This window comes from Psammomys obesus, unplaced genomic scaffold (assembly GCF_907164565.1).
Source record: "Psammomys obesus unplaced genomic scaffold, mPsaObe1.curated_primary_1811, whole genome shotgun sequence".
In the NCBI taxonomy this organism is placed as follows: domain Eukaryota; kingdom Metazoa; phylum Chordata; class Mammalia; order Rodentia; family Muridae; genus Psammomys; species Psammomys obesus.
Window position 1 is genome coordinate 12,649,853 of NW_026596240.1, and position 16,556 is coordinate 12,666,408.

Consider the following 16,556-nt stretch of genomic DNA (forward strand, 5'->3'; position numbering starts at 1 on the left):
CACACACACACACACACACACACACACACACACACACACACACACACCTTATAATAGACTTTTAAAACATTACCTGAAAAAAAAAAAACACAAAAAAAACCAGAAGCTTATTCAAGTAATCACAGAGTAGGAAATATCTCAAAACATGACATAAAATCCACTAACCACTGACTTAAAAGGAAAGACCCTGATAAACTTAACTAGAGGGACCCTTACAATAATCACAATCAGAAGTCAAACTGAAGAAAAGAATTCATACCAGGGAGAAGTATCTATAACAACACACTAATTTCCTTAATACGTAAGCTCTCCCACAGCTCAGAAGGGCAGTGACTAAATGGAGGGGGGGGGTGCTCCTTAGAGAGTTACAGGCGGCTTCAGCAGTCCTCTCCTTTCCGACGGGTCGCTTGTCAAAGCCTCTGCCAAGACCGTGCCCAGGAAGCCACACAGCCACAGGCTAGAACAAGTGCACGACTGGTCTGGCCCAGTTTTAAAGAATTTATGTTCAGGAAGTTGGCTGTGTTTGCATGTGGGCACGAGCCCCACGTGACTGCACGTGTCTGTCAGCTCAGCACTCAGGAGAATGAGGAAAATGCTTCTTGAGGTTGAGGCCAGCTTGGGCTACACAGCCAGTTCCAGGCCATTGTGGGCTATACAGAGAGTCATCTTAACTGAAGGTCAGGGGTTAGGGTGGGGAAGCAGATGGGGATGGGGGATGGGACACAAATGTTCATGTACCATTGCTTGTGATGGGAAATTCTGCAGAGGTAACCTACGGTCCCACCGCCAAGGACGATTACTGAACCCTATGTTGGCTTAGTACGCAGCTGGAATTAGACTCATGTACAGAAAATGACTTCCAGGTATTTTTGGGGGGGGCATGCTTCCAATGTTACACATAACACACACATCTGCGTTACATATCTGTACATATGTAAGCATGAAGGTATACGCGGGTCATTACCAATGCTAGCGCCATGTTGATGGCAGGCTTACACCGAGTTCAGTCCGCCCCTTAGCCAAGGAGCAGAGGCTTCTGGTGGCTCTCCAGCCTCTAGGACCGTCTCCCTTTTCTAACCACAGTGACGTTCCCCACACAGAGGGCTGCTCACGGCTCTTCCTGCTGAGGATGCCAGACAGAACACATTTCACCACTGCGTCCACAGCAAACTGCCCCACCATCTCAGCACAACCCCTACGCTCACCCGAGCACCAACACGGCCTCCTGCCACACACCCGCACAGGCCCTTGCGTCCTTAAGTGCTTTCTTGGGGACAATGGCACCTCCCTTCGTTTCTCTTTTAAATGTGTCGTGTGCATACGTAAGCATGCACTCGCTCACCTGCTCGTGTGTCGGACAAGCATCGATACTGCATATCTTACGTGCATGCCCACACAAAGGCAGATACATGGATGTGCACATGTGTTCAGGGGCTCGAGATGGCCAACAAGCATCTTTCCTTGATCCATCTTCAAGTTCATTAAGACAAAAGTCTCAAAACTGAACCTAGACTTGGCCAATCCAGCTGGTCTCGCTTGCTCCAGGATCCCTGGTCACCCTTTGGAGTATCAGAATTACAGGTATGATGCCATGCACATCTGTGTGGGCTATGGGGACCCAAATTCCAGCCCTCATGTACTGTGAGCACTTTATTCACTGAGCCACCCCCATAGACTTCCCCCTTTTTTTTGAGGTAATATTTCTCTTTGAACATGGAGCTCACCTTTTTGGCTAGACTGGCTGTCCAGTGAGCCCCATGGGCCACCTGTGTCCTTCACCCCACTACTGGGGCTACAGATTTTCATGTGGGTCCTGGGGACCCCAGTGCTGGCCCTTATGCTCACCCAACAAGCATTTTACCCACTGAGCCATCGCCTCAGCTCAAGAGCTCATCCGTAAGGCCTAGCTGATAGGCTGTGTATCTTGTCAGGCCCTACTAGGCTTTCCCAGAGCACCTTGTACATGCCAGGCATCAAGGAGAGGATCGTTCTATTATGTAACTGCTAGTGATACACATGAGAACAAATATGGATCTTGTGGACAAGAGCCTGGGCAACAGTGGTGGCTACGTCCCCAACCTCTCTAATCCCTATGCCTCTGGGTGCAAAATAAAAGGCTCATGAACTCAACAGGCTGCTTTTGTTCAGGCTCTGTCAACGACTGTGGGGCTGTGAGCAACTTACACAACCTTCCTAAGTTCCAAGCAATTAAATGATAGTTATACATTACAGAGCAGCTGAGGATCAGAGGAGCTGTCAGGTACCAAGTCCTCAGCATTTTATGAATGGCTTCAACCACAGTTAGAGAAAAAAATGACTTACTCCACATACACCCTATTTTGAACCATACAAAAACAGAAGACGGCAGAGGAAGCATGGTGGAGGCTGGGAGAGAGCAGCCTCGAGAGCATGAGGGTTGGAGTTAGTGGCTTGAACGCTCTTTATAGGGGCTAGTAGACAGCTACATCATGGCATACAGAAAACAGAATGTGAGACTACGACAGAGCTCCTGGGCTTTGCTCCAGCTTCTGCTACGTAGAGGAAATGCAAAGGAATGAACTGACTACAGGGTATTGCAAGGCAACTGAACACCTGGGTAGCTCTGGTGGCTGCCTTCTGCCCCACGTCAGAAAACTTCAACTTACACAATTTGCAGAGAAGGAAGGAGACGTCCAAGGTGAAGCTGAAAACTGAAGCCTGGCAATTATGCCCCAAACCAAGCCTATCTGGAAACCGGCTGGTCAGGTTTCTCTGGGAGGGCTGCCGAAACACAGGGAAGACACCCCGGAAAAGCCAAGGCCACAGCTGACAACACAGCCCAGGTGTGTCTTACAAGCACCATTTCTTGTAAGTGTGCCCTTTCCTGAGTATGTTTTCATGTGGGGATGAACATTAATGAAAAGAAGTCTGACACAACATGTATGTTTAACTATGAAACTTGTGTGTACACACATAAACCCCAACAGTGCCCATTTCTTGTTATATAAATATCTCACTTTACAGTTTTTGCCTTAAAAATGTATTTTGTGTGTGCACATATGTGCCACAACACACGTATTGAGGTGGGAGGACAGCTTTATGGAGTCTGTTCTCTCTCAACCTTGGCATGGGTTCTGGAAGCAAGCCTGGGTACATAAACGGAGCCACTCCACTGGCCCGATTTTGTTTTACATAGACATCATTACACATGGCAACTTTTATAGGTTCCTGAATTAGGCATTAACATTAGTATTAAGAGATACTATAAATATGAAGTTATGTGAAAACCCGAGGCTTAATTTGAATTGCAAATGCTTGATGTATTGCTCAGCATTTCAACATGACAGAGACCTACACACTTGAGCTAACGAACTTCTAATGAGAAAAGGTTTGCTTTAGCTCTTGGGGTCAAAAGATTTTAGCCCATGGTCACTTTGCCCTTATGTTTGGGCCTGTGGCAGCACAAAGTATCACAGTGGGAATGCAGGCCATAGGCTTGTTCTCCTTATGTACGGTAGCTAGGAAGCAGAGAGGAGGAAGGAGGTGGGTCCTGCAGGGAGGCTCTCGAAGCAGGAAAGTAAGCAAATCAAACTAGCTTCAGGAAGTCCCTGAAACTTACTGTCTTCACTATGCCCCTCTGCTAGAGCAGGCAGTAAGAGCCAGGGTTGCACTGCAAAGAAGGCTCTGAGACCAGAACAGCTGCCTGAAAGCAGCAGAAACGAGCTTTGCTGCTGGGAGAGGCTCAGACCAGAGTCACTTGGAAACGACACTCTCTACCCTGTTGGGCTGTCTGCAGGCTGTGTGCTGTGCTGCGCGTTCCCAGCTTTCGTGAGCGACACCGACCATGCTGGGCTGGGCCTTGGATGCAGCTGTCAGAGTCATTTCTATTCCTGTAGGTAACCCTTTACCCATACTCCTGTATGTAACTCCAAGAAGACTCACTGGGCCACTAAGCTGGATGTCAGTGGTGTCTGTACACTGGCGGGTTTGGGTTTGTTTTTGAGACCCCTGTCTGGGGTGAGTAGTTGACTGTGCTGCATCTTCCCAGGAGGAGTCTGGTCACACGCGTGCACACCCGACAGCCTAACTTACTTCCATTAGGGCCCACCCCCTAGGGGCTCCACTTTCCCCCAGTAGCGGCACAAGCTAGGAACCCAGCCTTCATCACAGGGGCCCTTGGAGGCCATCAAGAGCCCAACGACAGCAATCACTGCGAACTTAGTGTCTACTCACTGAAACAGAATAAACGCTCTAACACTCTCAAGAGCTGTGGACACTCCCAGCTCTTTTATTCTGACTTGTAATATTATCCACCAAAAGACCAGGCGGGCTTAGAGGAAGGTCTAAGATTCAAGATCTAAGGCCAGAAGAGTAACAGCATGTATTCTGAACATGTTGTATAAAAAGCAAACACACACAGATAGCAAACACGCCTGGGGAGTGGGCAAGGTTAAATCATGTCCAAAGAGCATTGGAGCTGGCCTGAATGTGCCTCCAACTAGTCAAATCTGGGAGCACCTGAGCGAAAGAAGGCAACTGCAGCAAACAGACATTAAATAGACACTGGAAGAGAGGGCTTAGTTGATGAAACCACACAGCCACAGAAAAAAACATTTCATTGGCTTTTTTTTTGTACAATGTTTGCAGGCACAAAAAAAAAAAAAAAAAAGGGGGGGAAACTGCTTTCTAAACCATGGGAACACCTTTGTATCATTAGAAATTGAGCTTTTTGAAAAAGCTTAGACTTGTTTAAAGAGACACATCTATCAGTACATATAGAGAACAACGAGAACAATGTGAGCTAAATAAATAGGTCACCACTTTTCACCACCACGTACACTGTGTCCACTTGTGTATTGCTAAACATCAAGTGTCTTTGTAAAAGTGATGGTGGAATATGAGTGCAGGTACTCAAGAAGGCCAGAAGGTGGCATTAGGCCCCCGGAAGCTAGAGTTTCAGGTAGTTGTGAGCCACCCAACCTGAGAGCTAGGATGTAAACGCAGGTCCCCGGAGAATGCAGCAAGGCTCTGACCCGCGTACATAGTAACTTCTTGTCTCAATACTGAGTCAGAGCACGTTCTTTTTGAGGACACTTTAAATAGACAGAGTGATGGCTGTCAGAGAGTCAAGGGTGTGGAGAAGCGGGAACTTGCAAAGCTGACTCTGTAGGATATCTTACCTAAGTGGAACCATGTTTCTGTGACTGGACTATTTCACCTAGAGAAAATGCTTTCTAAATCTGCTAACATTCAGAAAAATCCAGGAATTAAATATAAGAAAGACAGACAGAATGACAAAACCATTACTCTGTCATCACCAATGAAAAATTAATCCATTCAAAGATCATGGGGACCTGAACAGCTTTGGCAATCCCAAGGATGACTGTTGGATGCAAAAGGGACAAAGTAACTTTATAAAAGCACTAACCCGGCTCTCACTACCCTAAGCTGGTGGGGAAAATGGCATCGCTAACAGAGGGAGTGATGGGAAGCCCTGGAGTGGGGGTGGAGGAGTGTCACCTAAGCTAAACACATCCTTCATCTTACTTGCAGTCCACAGGAGACACAAGCATCCAGAAGCTCATTAGCCCACACCACAAACCTCAGTGCAGATGTGACAAGCGGACAAGCTAGCCCTGATCGCTCTGGTGGTCACTTAGATTTGCCGGCCCTGCCAAGCACACCCGCAGAATTTCACAACAGTGTAGCCAGGATTACAGCACCCCGCAAGAGCCCTCTGCAGGCCATGCCGCGCCACCAGGCCAGGGAGATGCCACTCTGCAGGGCTGAAATAATGGGCTGCATGTACTGTGAATCAGCAAGCAATGCATGGTGCTTCCCGCAGCAAAATGAGCTGCAACAGCCTTCTTGGTGATAACACCGAACCTGCAAGTCACTGGGGGGAGGGGGCTGAGCCTATTTATAACATTTAGTTTTCTGACCTTTGGTTTTCCATGTTTATTGCTTCTAATTTTCATTATTTCCTATTTTTGCCATAGAGTTTTGTATTCCCCCACCACACCATCTCTAACGTGGACAATCTCATGTTTTTGCTAACACTAATGGCACCTTTGGAGAGGAAGGATTTTAGTGCCTCTAGAACTACTTCCATTTCCGTTACCATCTGCGTTTTGGTAGTGTCCTTGTGAATACACTTCCCTCTCTGGATTACAAGGTGTTTAATATAAGCAGGGAGTGATGGCACATGCTTTTGACCCCAGCATTCATGAGGCAGAGGTATGCAGATCTCTGAATTCCAGGCTAGCCTGGTCTACAGAGTTAATCCCAGGCTAGACAGGATATGTGAGGCCCTGCCAGGGAGGAAGGGAAATGAGGAAGAAAGGAAAGGGGGAGAGAGGAGGAGGGAGAAAGAAAGATGTGTAATATAATAAATCCATTTCAAATGTGAGTACGTCCTGTATTTTATTTATTTGGACATTCTGATCTCTAAGGCCTCAATTTTCAATCTGTAGTCAAGGATGACCTTGAACCTACACCTCTGCCTGGTGAAGCTTTTGTTTAGGAGAACTATCAGTTATTCTATATTCTGTACATCCGAGTGTACTCAGCATTTACTGCTAGCCCCTCCCCTGGCACAACTCCCCTGTCTGTCATTGTATACAGTCCTGCATGTTTTTAACCGAGCACTGATCTCAGTCATTCAACAATATTGCAATACCCTACTCAGAACTGCAATAGCTACATCAGACCTAAAAATCTTTACTAATCAGTAATAGCTACACAGGTCAAGAGACTCACAGGGCCCCTTTACTTAAGGGGCATATGAAAAGCACTCAACCTCATTAGCCACTAAGGAGATGTGCATAAAGGCACAAAGAGGTTCTGTCACACACCACAGTGGCAGATACTGGTACTGCTTGCTGGCAGGGATGCGGAGTCAAGCTGGTATGAGTTTAAGTCATTACAACCACTCTGGCTAGCTAACAGCGCCACCGACAGAACACAGCCTCAGTCCTAGGGATAAATTCAGAGTTCTGCCTGCCTCTGCCTCCCAAGTGCTGGGACTGAAGGCATGTGATCAGAGGTCTACCCTCATTCTTACTACTGGGTGAAAGCCTCAGTTTTTAATATGCCTCTATGCCGCCCCACACCATAGGTGGCCTTTCCTCGTTTCTAATTTCAGTTCTCAAGGGCGAGGGCGTAGGAGAGCGCACGCGCACACACGCACACACACATACACACTCACACACACACACACACACTCACACACACACACACACACTCACTCACACACACACGTTTTTGCTTTTCATTCTGAGACAAGAATTGTCTGGGCTGGCCTTGACCTCACTCTAATCAGATCCTGAACTTTTGATCTTCCTACCTCAGGCACCAGAGAAGTTAGGATTACAGGCAAGTATCACCAGCCTCAACATTAGGTAATCTTTGAGAGGGAAAGCTTATGCCCAAGGCTTCTCACCTGCAGCTTCTTATACCATTTTGCAATGCATGTTGTGAGGTACATACTTTTTTCCTGTAAGCTGTACCGTGTGGCCGGCCGGAGCTTGGCGGCATCTGTGGCCTTTGGATGTCAGCAGCATTGCATCTGCTCTGCCAACCCAAAATGCCTTCAGTCAAGAGAGGGATAAGGTAGCCCTCCTATTAAAACACGGGTTCTAGACTCATTTGCCCTAAACAGAATGTTACCCTCGTTTACTTAGCCGCTGCTCAAATTCTTCCCTTAGAAATAAAGCCAGAGAAGAAGACAGCTCAGTGGGCTGGAAGGGGACCAGAGACGGCAGGAGTTTTGGCTCCAGGTGTCCGTTTGATGGAGTTAAACGCCTGTAACTCTCTAGCTTTGTGTGCTGAGGGTTGGGTTAGAAGATCCGTCCTGTTGGGGGGACTCTCACTTTGTGCTACTCCATCCAGTTTTTTTAAAGGCTCACATTAGGGAAGACTTTTGCCTGGAGTTTCAGTGAATATCATGCTCTGCACAATGGCCCCAGTCTAACACTGCTGGGTCTCATCTACAGAGTTGGCTCGTGGTGTCTGGCTTCCGTTGCTGCCAGCCAACCAGAGCTGAGGGCTTACCCAGCCAAATGCCGGAGTGTGAAGTCCCACTTGGCGACTTCACAGGTGGTCTCTGGTCTCTAAGTTGTAGGGCTCCTGAGGGGCCAGGATTGTTTCCCCAGTACCCAGTGCTGTGCACCCTACTGCTGTTCTCAGGACAAGCTTCTATGCTGGCAGACAAGCCTGGCACCTGTGGCTTAAGATTAGGGCCAGTGCTGGTTTTCAGGCACGGAAACTTTCTTCTTTTATTGTATTCCTTTGGGCTCCTTTCATCAGGAATATTTTGCTATCTGGATATTAGGTCACTATTTTTTCCCTTTCAGTCCCATGTGGTATTTTTCCCTTCTCCATTAAGGTAAAGAGAAAAATGATTTAAGTCTTAAACTCTGCTTTCTCTCCTTACGCCGGCCAGTGAGACAAGAAGCAAAGTGAGGTTTCTTCTTTCTCTTTCTTTCTAAAATATATATGCGCTCCTCTTGGGGAGAGCTGAGGAGAGCAACATATTATTTTTGGGAGAATACCTCCCACATGGCTTGGGGTATTTTCCTTAACCCTATGCACTTCATCTTATACTCTTTAAGACAGAAAGAAAGCTCTGTTCTACACCTACCAGACTGGGGGAAGAAACAAAACATTTTTCTATCATTAGCAAGAGGCAAATAAAAAGCACTCATAATGAAAGAGAGGCCTCTCAGCTTCTGAATGACCTCCTACCTTCCCCTTCCCCTCTACAGGCACACTACGGAGAGCAAGTAAAGCGGTTGCTGAAGTCTGACAGCCAGAGTTAGAGCCCCAAGACCCACACAGTGCAAAGAGACACAACTACCTTTGACCTCCACAAGCATGCTGTGGCACATGAGCACACTCGCACACAGACGAAGGAAACTGTAGTAGACACCAGGGCCTCCACTTTCCCAGTAGGGAAAGCTAAAAGCAGAATGCACATGGGGACTGCAAGCACTGCTTTGTGACACTGGGACACAGAGACCACGTACAGCCAACGCCCAGATCACATCGGGTTTTCTCTACACTTAGCAATCCTCTGTAAGGGCTCGGCTTTTTCATGCAACGCTACTGGAGTATACAGCCAATAAAATCCATTTCCAAAAGCACCCACTGCATAACACTTCCTGAGAGCGGGACAGGCAGATGGTCAGGCCCTGTCCTGGGTCAGGGTTACTGGAAGAAATTCCTCAACGTGATCAGATCACCTGCTGAAGTCTATGTTGCTGGCAATAGACCTTCCTTTATATAACAGGTCTACAGCTGACCACAAAGATAGACTGTGAAGAGATTGCCCTATGCTTATCGCACATCTCTGATGAGATGGAATACAGAGGTGGAATAAGGTTGGCCAGTTAACCCAAAAATATGCAGGGCACCTGCCAGCCTAGATGTGTCAGAACTACAAGGGGCAATACTGTCATCAAGAAACATAGGCTTTAACTGCAAAAATGAGCACACAGAACACTGTCAGCCAGCGTCAAACACTGACTCACTCAGCACTTGATGCTCATAGCTCCCCGGAAGGGGGGCTAGGTTGGACTTTATCCTGCCTTTTCTTCCAAATCTTCCTGTATGACCTTCATCCCCAATGTGAGCCCGTACCCCTAAACATTGGTCATCTCTATTGTCAGGCTTCTTTCTGGTCTACACATCTAGTCTGGAAATGACCACAACTGCAATGTCCATCATCATCAATTACAGCAGCACCTCTAACTCCTGGATCCAGTCTTGACTCCTCTCACACATCTGCCACGCTGGCCTGTCGTTCTGCTCTAACGCACAGCCTGCTGTCCAACCTGAAATCTCAAGAGTCACATCAACTGTTCCTCCTCCTCCACTCCTATCACCTGCCACTGCTGAAGTTCTGTCCATCTTTCCCCTCTTTCCTAACCAGCAGTCACTATTTTTTTCTTTTTAATTACTATTATTTTGAGATAGGGTTTCTCTGTTTCTCTACAGAGCCCTGGCTGCCCTCAGGGACCCACTGCCTCTGCCTCCGAGTGCTGGGATTAAGGGCATGTGCCACCATGCCTAGCCTTTGGCAGTTACTCTTAAGCCAAGCACCCACGATTTCTTGCTTGAGCTTGCAAACTGGTTTCTCTGCTTTTAGTGTCATCTCTCCTTCCCCTGAAACCGCTCTCCCACCACTCCCAGTGAACATACCAGCCACACCAGAACTCGTCTTTCTCGCGTCTCTCCTCACCACATCTCATGTGGTTTTGCCCTTTCACTTCCCTGTACTCACAGTCCTTTCCTTAGCAACTGTATTCCTGTTTACTGCCTATGATCCTCTAAAAACTCAGACATCAGCTTTGCCAGGAAGTTTTCTTTGATCCCTTAACTTAGGACCAGATTCAATAGGGCATTTTATCCAAATGCCCTATTGTTTTAAAAATATTTTAAGACTATCGTATCAAAATGAACACAAGGGAAGGGAACAAATTTTCAAAAAAAAAAAAAAAAAAAAAAAAAGCAAGTTACAGGAAGTAGACTCTATGTGATTACAAACCAAGATAAGTGCGTGTTCTCCACTCCGGGCTGTCCCTACCGATGTTACCCGGTAGTCACTGAAACCAGCCACATCTGCTGCACATCACTCCCTCCCCTAGGCTTTCACACAAGCATTTTCTCGTACCCACTTCTTTAGGCAGGATACCAGGCCTAAAATGCACCAGTTCTACGAGACATGCCTCCTGGCCACACACAGCTAACCTCCTGCCTGGGCTCTGGGTAGTTCCCACAGCCTCCTGCTGGCTGCTCCTCAGATACATAAAGACACGGTTAAAAGCTAACCCAGATTGCTTTCTCATCTATGAAATAGTGACTAGATCCTAAAGGAAGCCTTTCCCACTAAGATAGCGTTCGGATTCGTTCTCTGTCCTAATCTTTCTCTCTGGGCATTTCTCCATTACTGGGTGTGGACACAGCAGTCCCCACAGTCCAGTACCCTGCCCATTCCTGCCAAGGGTTACAGGATAGTTAAGGCAAATAAGATATCTCCAATGCAAACTTCAAAACATCAGGAACACTGCAACACCCACACACTCTCAACAGTAAAGATCACGTTTGTTTGTGTTTACATGCTGTGTGTGTTTGTCTGCGTCTATGTATGTGCCATGTTTGTGCCTGGTACCAACAGAGGCCAGAAGAGGGAGTCAGACGCCCTAGAACTGGAGTTAGAGATGGTGTTGAACCTCTGTTAAGGGGGTGCTAGTAACCAAACCTAGGTCCTCTGCAAGAGAAGCAAGCATATGTTTTTCAGCATATGTTATGAATGTTTAGTGGACTCTCCAAGACTCACTTCATAGCCCAGAAAACTTATGTCAACCTGCAAATTCTGCCTACCAAAGGTAAGGGAGAAATTTTTGGAATGTGGGATGTTCCCCATCTGTCATGGATCTCAGAGTGAGCTCTTTTGTTGGAAAACCTTCTTCACTGATTTACTCTACCCAGAGCAACTGAAAAGGCCCATTCTGAACACGGGGCTCCAGATGCTTCTAAAATAATACTCACTGTCTTTCCTAACAGGAGCCTCAGGCCCTCCAGAAGCTGGAGGCAAACCCCTTCATCTGCTGCTGTTTGTGGTAGTTAGGCCTTGCTTATCAGTTAACCAGTTTCAGTCACAATATGGCCTGCTGGGGAGCCTGCAGACTTGGCTCAGTAGTAACGGTCTGCAGCACAAGCCTGAGGACCTGAATCTAAGCCCTGAAAGCCCACTTAATAAAAGAGAAAACCATCAACAAGTTGTTTTCTGACTTCCCCTGCACCATACACATACAAAAAGCTAAAAGAAAAATAAGAGTGTGCAAGGTGGTTAAGAGCCCAAGTGCTTAAGTTCAAATCTCGATTCTACCACTTTTATGACCTTGGAACAGTATTTAGCCTGACTTTTGCTTCCACCTGTTGAAGTGGAGCCGGCTCCAACCCTCACACCCTGTGCCTGCACGGTGATCAAATGAGGTGGTGACTGACTTGGAGCTGCCTGGAGCTAAGCAGTGTTTCGTGACTAGTACTGTCGCTCTCAGCGGCTTCCTGCTTCAGGTCATCGCCCTCTAGGATACACTTAAAGGTTAGAGAAGGGTCCAAGCACTCACAGCTAGGGAGTGATGGAGCTACACCTCAGAGTCTAAAGCAGCCTCGACCAACCCTCACAGTCATAAAATGAGATTTTGAAAGTAACACATTTATTAAGGACCAACTAAGCCTTAAGCAGTAGGGAAGGAGATCGGGGCACTATATTCAGACAATTGGGGCAGACATACAAACACAGAAGGGCAAGAGGGGCCATGCTCATGGTCTGTACACACTTCCCCTAAACACTGGGGACCAAGGGCTTCACGGCCGTACCTTACAGTCATATCTGACAAGGAGCAGAGCTCATGAGTGCTCTTCACCCCTCAAAGAAACCCAGGGCATAACGAGTAAATCCTATCACGGACTCCCAGAGTCTGGGGTTGCTGGAGAGGATGGAAGTCCAGAGCCCCTCACTCACTGGGACAAGCACCTTATAAATCATTTGCTGTTCTCACATTTTAACAACTCAGGAAGACAGCCTTTGTGTATCACACAGCCACAAGAATTCAGTGTGCTTTTCGGGAGCGTTGCTGTGTTCGTTCAGCCAATACTAAAAGGCATGTGCCGTTCATGGGCCTTTCTTAAGTAGCAGGGCACAGGAACCAGAGCAGAGCCAGGGCTGCTAGTGCAGCAGCAAGAACCTCCTGAGACTGTCACATCCGTGCAGTATCCTCAGCGCCCAGGGCAAGGCCTACAGACTGATGGGCTGTCTTGCCCTGACCTGTGGAACAGGGACACCCGGCCCAGATCTAACCGTGACAGAACCGGTACGTGTGTTGCTTCTAGCTGCACAGCCACTCCAAACCTGTCCTGAGTGAACAACACTGCCATGGCCAAGACCTCTTCCTGGACCATCATCCATCTGCTTCTTCTCCTCCCTCCCCCTCAGACACTCTCTCTCTCCCTCTCATGGTGTTTTCCTTACAGTTCCTGTTCCGGGTTAGTCTCTTCTTCCACCATAAGCCAGAAGTTTTTCAAATGTACAAGATAACAAGGACATCACTTGCTTTCAAACCTTCAGGAGCACACTGCTCTGCCTGGGTCCATCTCCTGACACTGGCCCCTGGGCCCTGACTGATCTGAACCCTGTCCACCACCTTCAAGCCACCTCATCCTACTTTGCTCTTTTCTTTTCTCCCTAGGCCAAAAAGATTCCAAACAAAATCCTACTTTCAGCCAGAGGCACTCCTCACTCCTAGAATAGGGCTATGCAAAGGCGCCATCTTTTGCAGGAAGGCCTCTGTGATGTCAGGGCACAGAATCTAAAACCACCTGGGAGGTGGGCCTCGGGGCATGTTTGGGGGGGGGGGGGTTTAACCTTGACATAGAAGGCCAGCCCCTGTGGGCAGCACCATGCCCCGGCTGACATTCTGATTACATTAGAGGAGAAAGGAGCTGGGCACCAGCAAGCATTCATCTTCTGCTTCCTGGCTGTGGTTGACCAGCTGCCTCAAACTCCTCTCTCTTTGACTCCCCTGCCCTGATAGATGGCACCCTTGAACAGTGAGCCAAGATAAACTTGTTTTCCTTTAAGTTGCTTTTAGCTGAGTATTTTATGGCAGCAACAGGAAAGGAAAGGAAGACAGCGTCTCTGACGGCGGCTTCGGCTACAGTGGCATCAGTTTCCTTTTTTTTCCATGTACCTGCCAGCTCGTTTCCCAGAGCACAGCACAGCAGTAGGCAGTCAGTAAGCCCTGTGCCAGAAGTGCCTTGAAACCCAAGCCCGCCGGGCAACTCTGTCCTTCCCTAACACTCGAATGGACTTACCAACACAATCGCAGGTGGGAAACTCAGCCTGGGCCTTCTTGGCAGGCGTGTCCAGCAGACTCTTGGTAGGTGTGTCTAGGTACTTCAGAGGTGATTCCAAAAAGCCGCTGAGGGTGGGCGTCAGTGGGTTCTCAGCCTTGGTGGGTGTGGCTTCCTGCCCTCCCTCCTCTGAATGGAAGCAGGTGGTTGAGAGCACAGTCACAGCCCCTGAGGACTCAATCTTGATCTTCTTGGGGGAGCGAGCGGCAAAAGGGCTCTCTGGAGCTGGGAGACACATTGACTGGTTTTCAGGGTCTTGAATGGGCACCGAAGGAGGACCAGGAAGCCCAAAGCTATCCCCAAATTCAGCCTCAAATTGCCGGATGAGCTCCTCCAGCTTGTCATCGGCAGGGGGAAGGGGGCCACCAGTGGAGCCTGGCTGCATGGCTGCCACAGGGCTGGGGGCCCTCATTTCCTGAGTAGGGGGCAGCAGGCTGCCCCCGGAGGGACTAGGTGCAAATAGCGCAAGAGAAGGTTCTGAGGGTAGAGGGGCAGCAGAGCTCTGGGAGGCAGCACCCTGGGAGGCGGGAGGCAGGGCAGGGAGCTGGGTGGGTGGAAGTGCCTGTCCTTCTGAGGTTTGGGATTTTAGCCCTTCCAGAATAATCTGCCTAAGAGGCAGGAAGAGAGGCTGCATGTCCCGGGACCTGGACTTCTTGATCTGAATGGGCTTTCGGACACTGGTCTTAATCCCAGGGGTGGTTTTCTCCGCTCCCACAGCACCTCCAGCTGGGGTAAGGGGCCTCTTCTTCTTCTCCTTAGGTGGTTTGTCAGGAGGCCGTGGGGCAGGTGAGCCTGGCGGAGCCCACCAGCCAGGAGCCTGAGGCTCCGTGGGAGCAGGGAAGGAGGCTTCATGGGCCTGTTCCAAGAACAGGTTGCGCTTGTGATGAAGGTGTTGCTGCAGCGCTGTCTGGGCCTTCTGGTGGGTGTCGGGCTCTGACGATGGCAGGGGAGCCTCCCTCTGGGAAACAGGGGATGGTGCGGGGGCCGGGGAGGAAGAAGGGGCCTCAACCTTGACCTTGGGCTTGGTGGGCAGGGCCTCAGGCCGCTTGAATACTGACTGGATGTAATCACTGGCGCTGCCCAATAACTGCTCCAGTTCAGCCATAGGGTCAGGGCTTGGGCGAGGCACAGGCCAGGAGTTCCGGGGTGTTGCTGGAGGGGTGTCCGTGCCCCATGCTTCTGGAAACTCAGTTCTTGGAGTCGCTGGAGGGAAGGTGGGGCTATCAGGAACAAAAGTTGGATGCTCCTCTGGGGGAACCACAGGCCATGAGGGGGCCCGGAGGTAGGACTGGGGAGACCGGAAAGGGGCAGAAGGGGACAAGGCCTCCGGGAGTGGACAAGAGGCCTGGGAGGAGGAGTGGGAAGGCTGAGGGAGAGCAGAGGAGAGTTGGGTGAGGGCCTCGATGGCAATGGCTGTCTGCAGGCTGATGTTTTTTTCCTTGGCAATGCTCAGGGCGCTCTGGGACAGAGGCAGGCCCTCCAGGGGAGGTGCCTGGGGCACCTCAGAGCTAAGGAGTGGTCTGGTGCTTGGGTTTGGGAGGCTGGCTTCAGCAGGAGGCAGAGTGCCTGGGAGCCGGGGCCGCTCCTGCCCTCCCTCCATGGCCACAGACTTGATCTTCCCCTCCAGCCACTCGAGGTAGTCGGGGCACTCTGGGCCATCGCAATTGCAGTTGGGTGGTTTCATGCCATGCCTTGCGAGGGCCAGGGCTGTCTGTAGCGTGTCAAGGTCTTCACTGCCCTCAGAGCAGCTCTCGGGTCGGGTGCCCCTGCTGCTGTTCACAGCCCCACGACTCATCTCACGGTTGAAGGTTTCATAGAGTCGGGTGCTAAGGGCCCCATATGAAGACACAGCTTCGGCCACAGCCGAAAAGGCCACCAGATCGTGGGCATCTTCCAGGCGAGCACTGTGAGCAGGGCCTGAGGCAGCGTCCCAGTCGGGCTTCTGGTCTACCCGCCAAGGCCCCGCAGCTCCCAGCAGACTGGGTCCAGCGGGCTCTCTAGCACCATTGACCGGCGCCCCTGAGGTGCTTAGCTGCCTTGAATCACCATGGTACACTGGCCCTGAGTCCATCTGACCTGGAACAGGTCCATCAACCGGGCTGAGCTCTGAGCCTGTCTGGAGAGAAGAGAAGGAAAAACATAAACCACACTCTCTGTAAAGTGTCACCCCACTTCACACTGCCCAGGTACACTTCAAATTGCGCCCCTCTTTTCTGGCAAATTCTCTCCCTGCTACTCGCTGAGCCTCAGACTTTTCTTCATGCATCTCCACTCTTTAGCTGGCTTTCCCAACTTGTAATCTCAGCTGGGGAGGGGAGACAGGGTGGTCCTCGGGCTTTGCTCTGGCCTACTTAGCAAGCTCTGGACCAATGCGAGACCACGTGGGGGAAGAGGTGTCGGGAAGGGTGACTCCTCAGCCGTGACACCCAAGGCTGTCCTCTGACCTCCGTATACATACACCGTGTGCACACGTGTAAACACACGGAGACATTCTATGCGGAGTCCTAAGTGTCACTGGACCCTGTGAGAGCTCAGATCAATCACAAAAACCAAAAAGACCCTAAAGCTTCCAATAACCAAAGTCATCCCAGGGTCCTCCTGCCGACTCTGTTTCTGTGTGAGGAGGGAAAGCAAGCTAACCAACCCCAGTGTGGAATGGT

At 49.6% G+C, this 16,556-nt stretch overlaps 1 protein-coding gene across 2 annotated transcripts in view; it reads right to left on the reverse strand.

Moving 5' to 3' along the window:
- Positions 1–16,556, reverse strand: part of Tet3 (tet methylcytosine dioxygenase 3) — a 94,210-nt gene that overhangs the window by 28,397 nt on the left and 49,257 nt on the right. For both annotated transcript variants that reach the window (XM_055596391.1, XM_055596392.1), the window contains exon 3: positions 13,858–16,012. In XM_055596391.1, the coding sequence (XP_055452366.1) occupies positions 13,858–16,012 (2,155 nt within the window). The remainder of the gene's footprint in view (positions 1–13,857; positions 16,013–16,556) is intronic.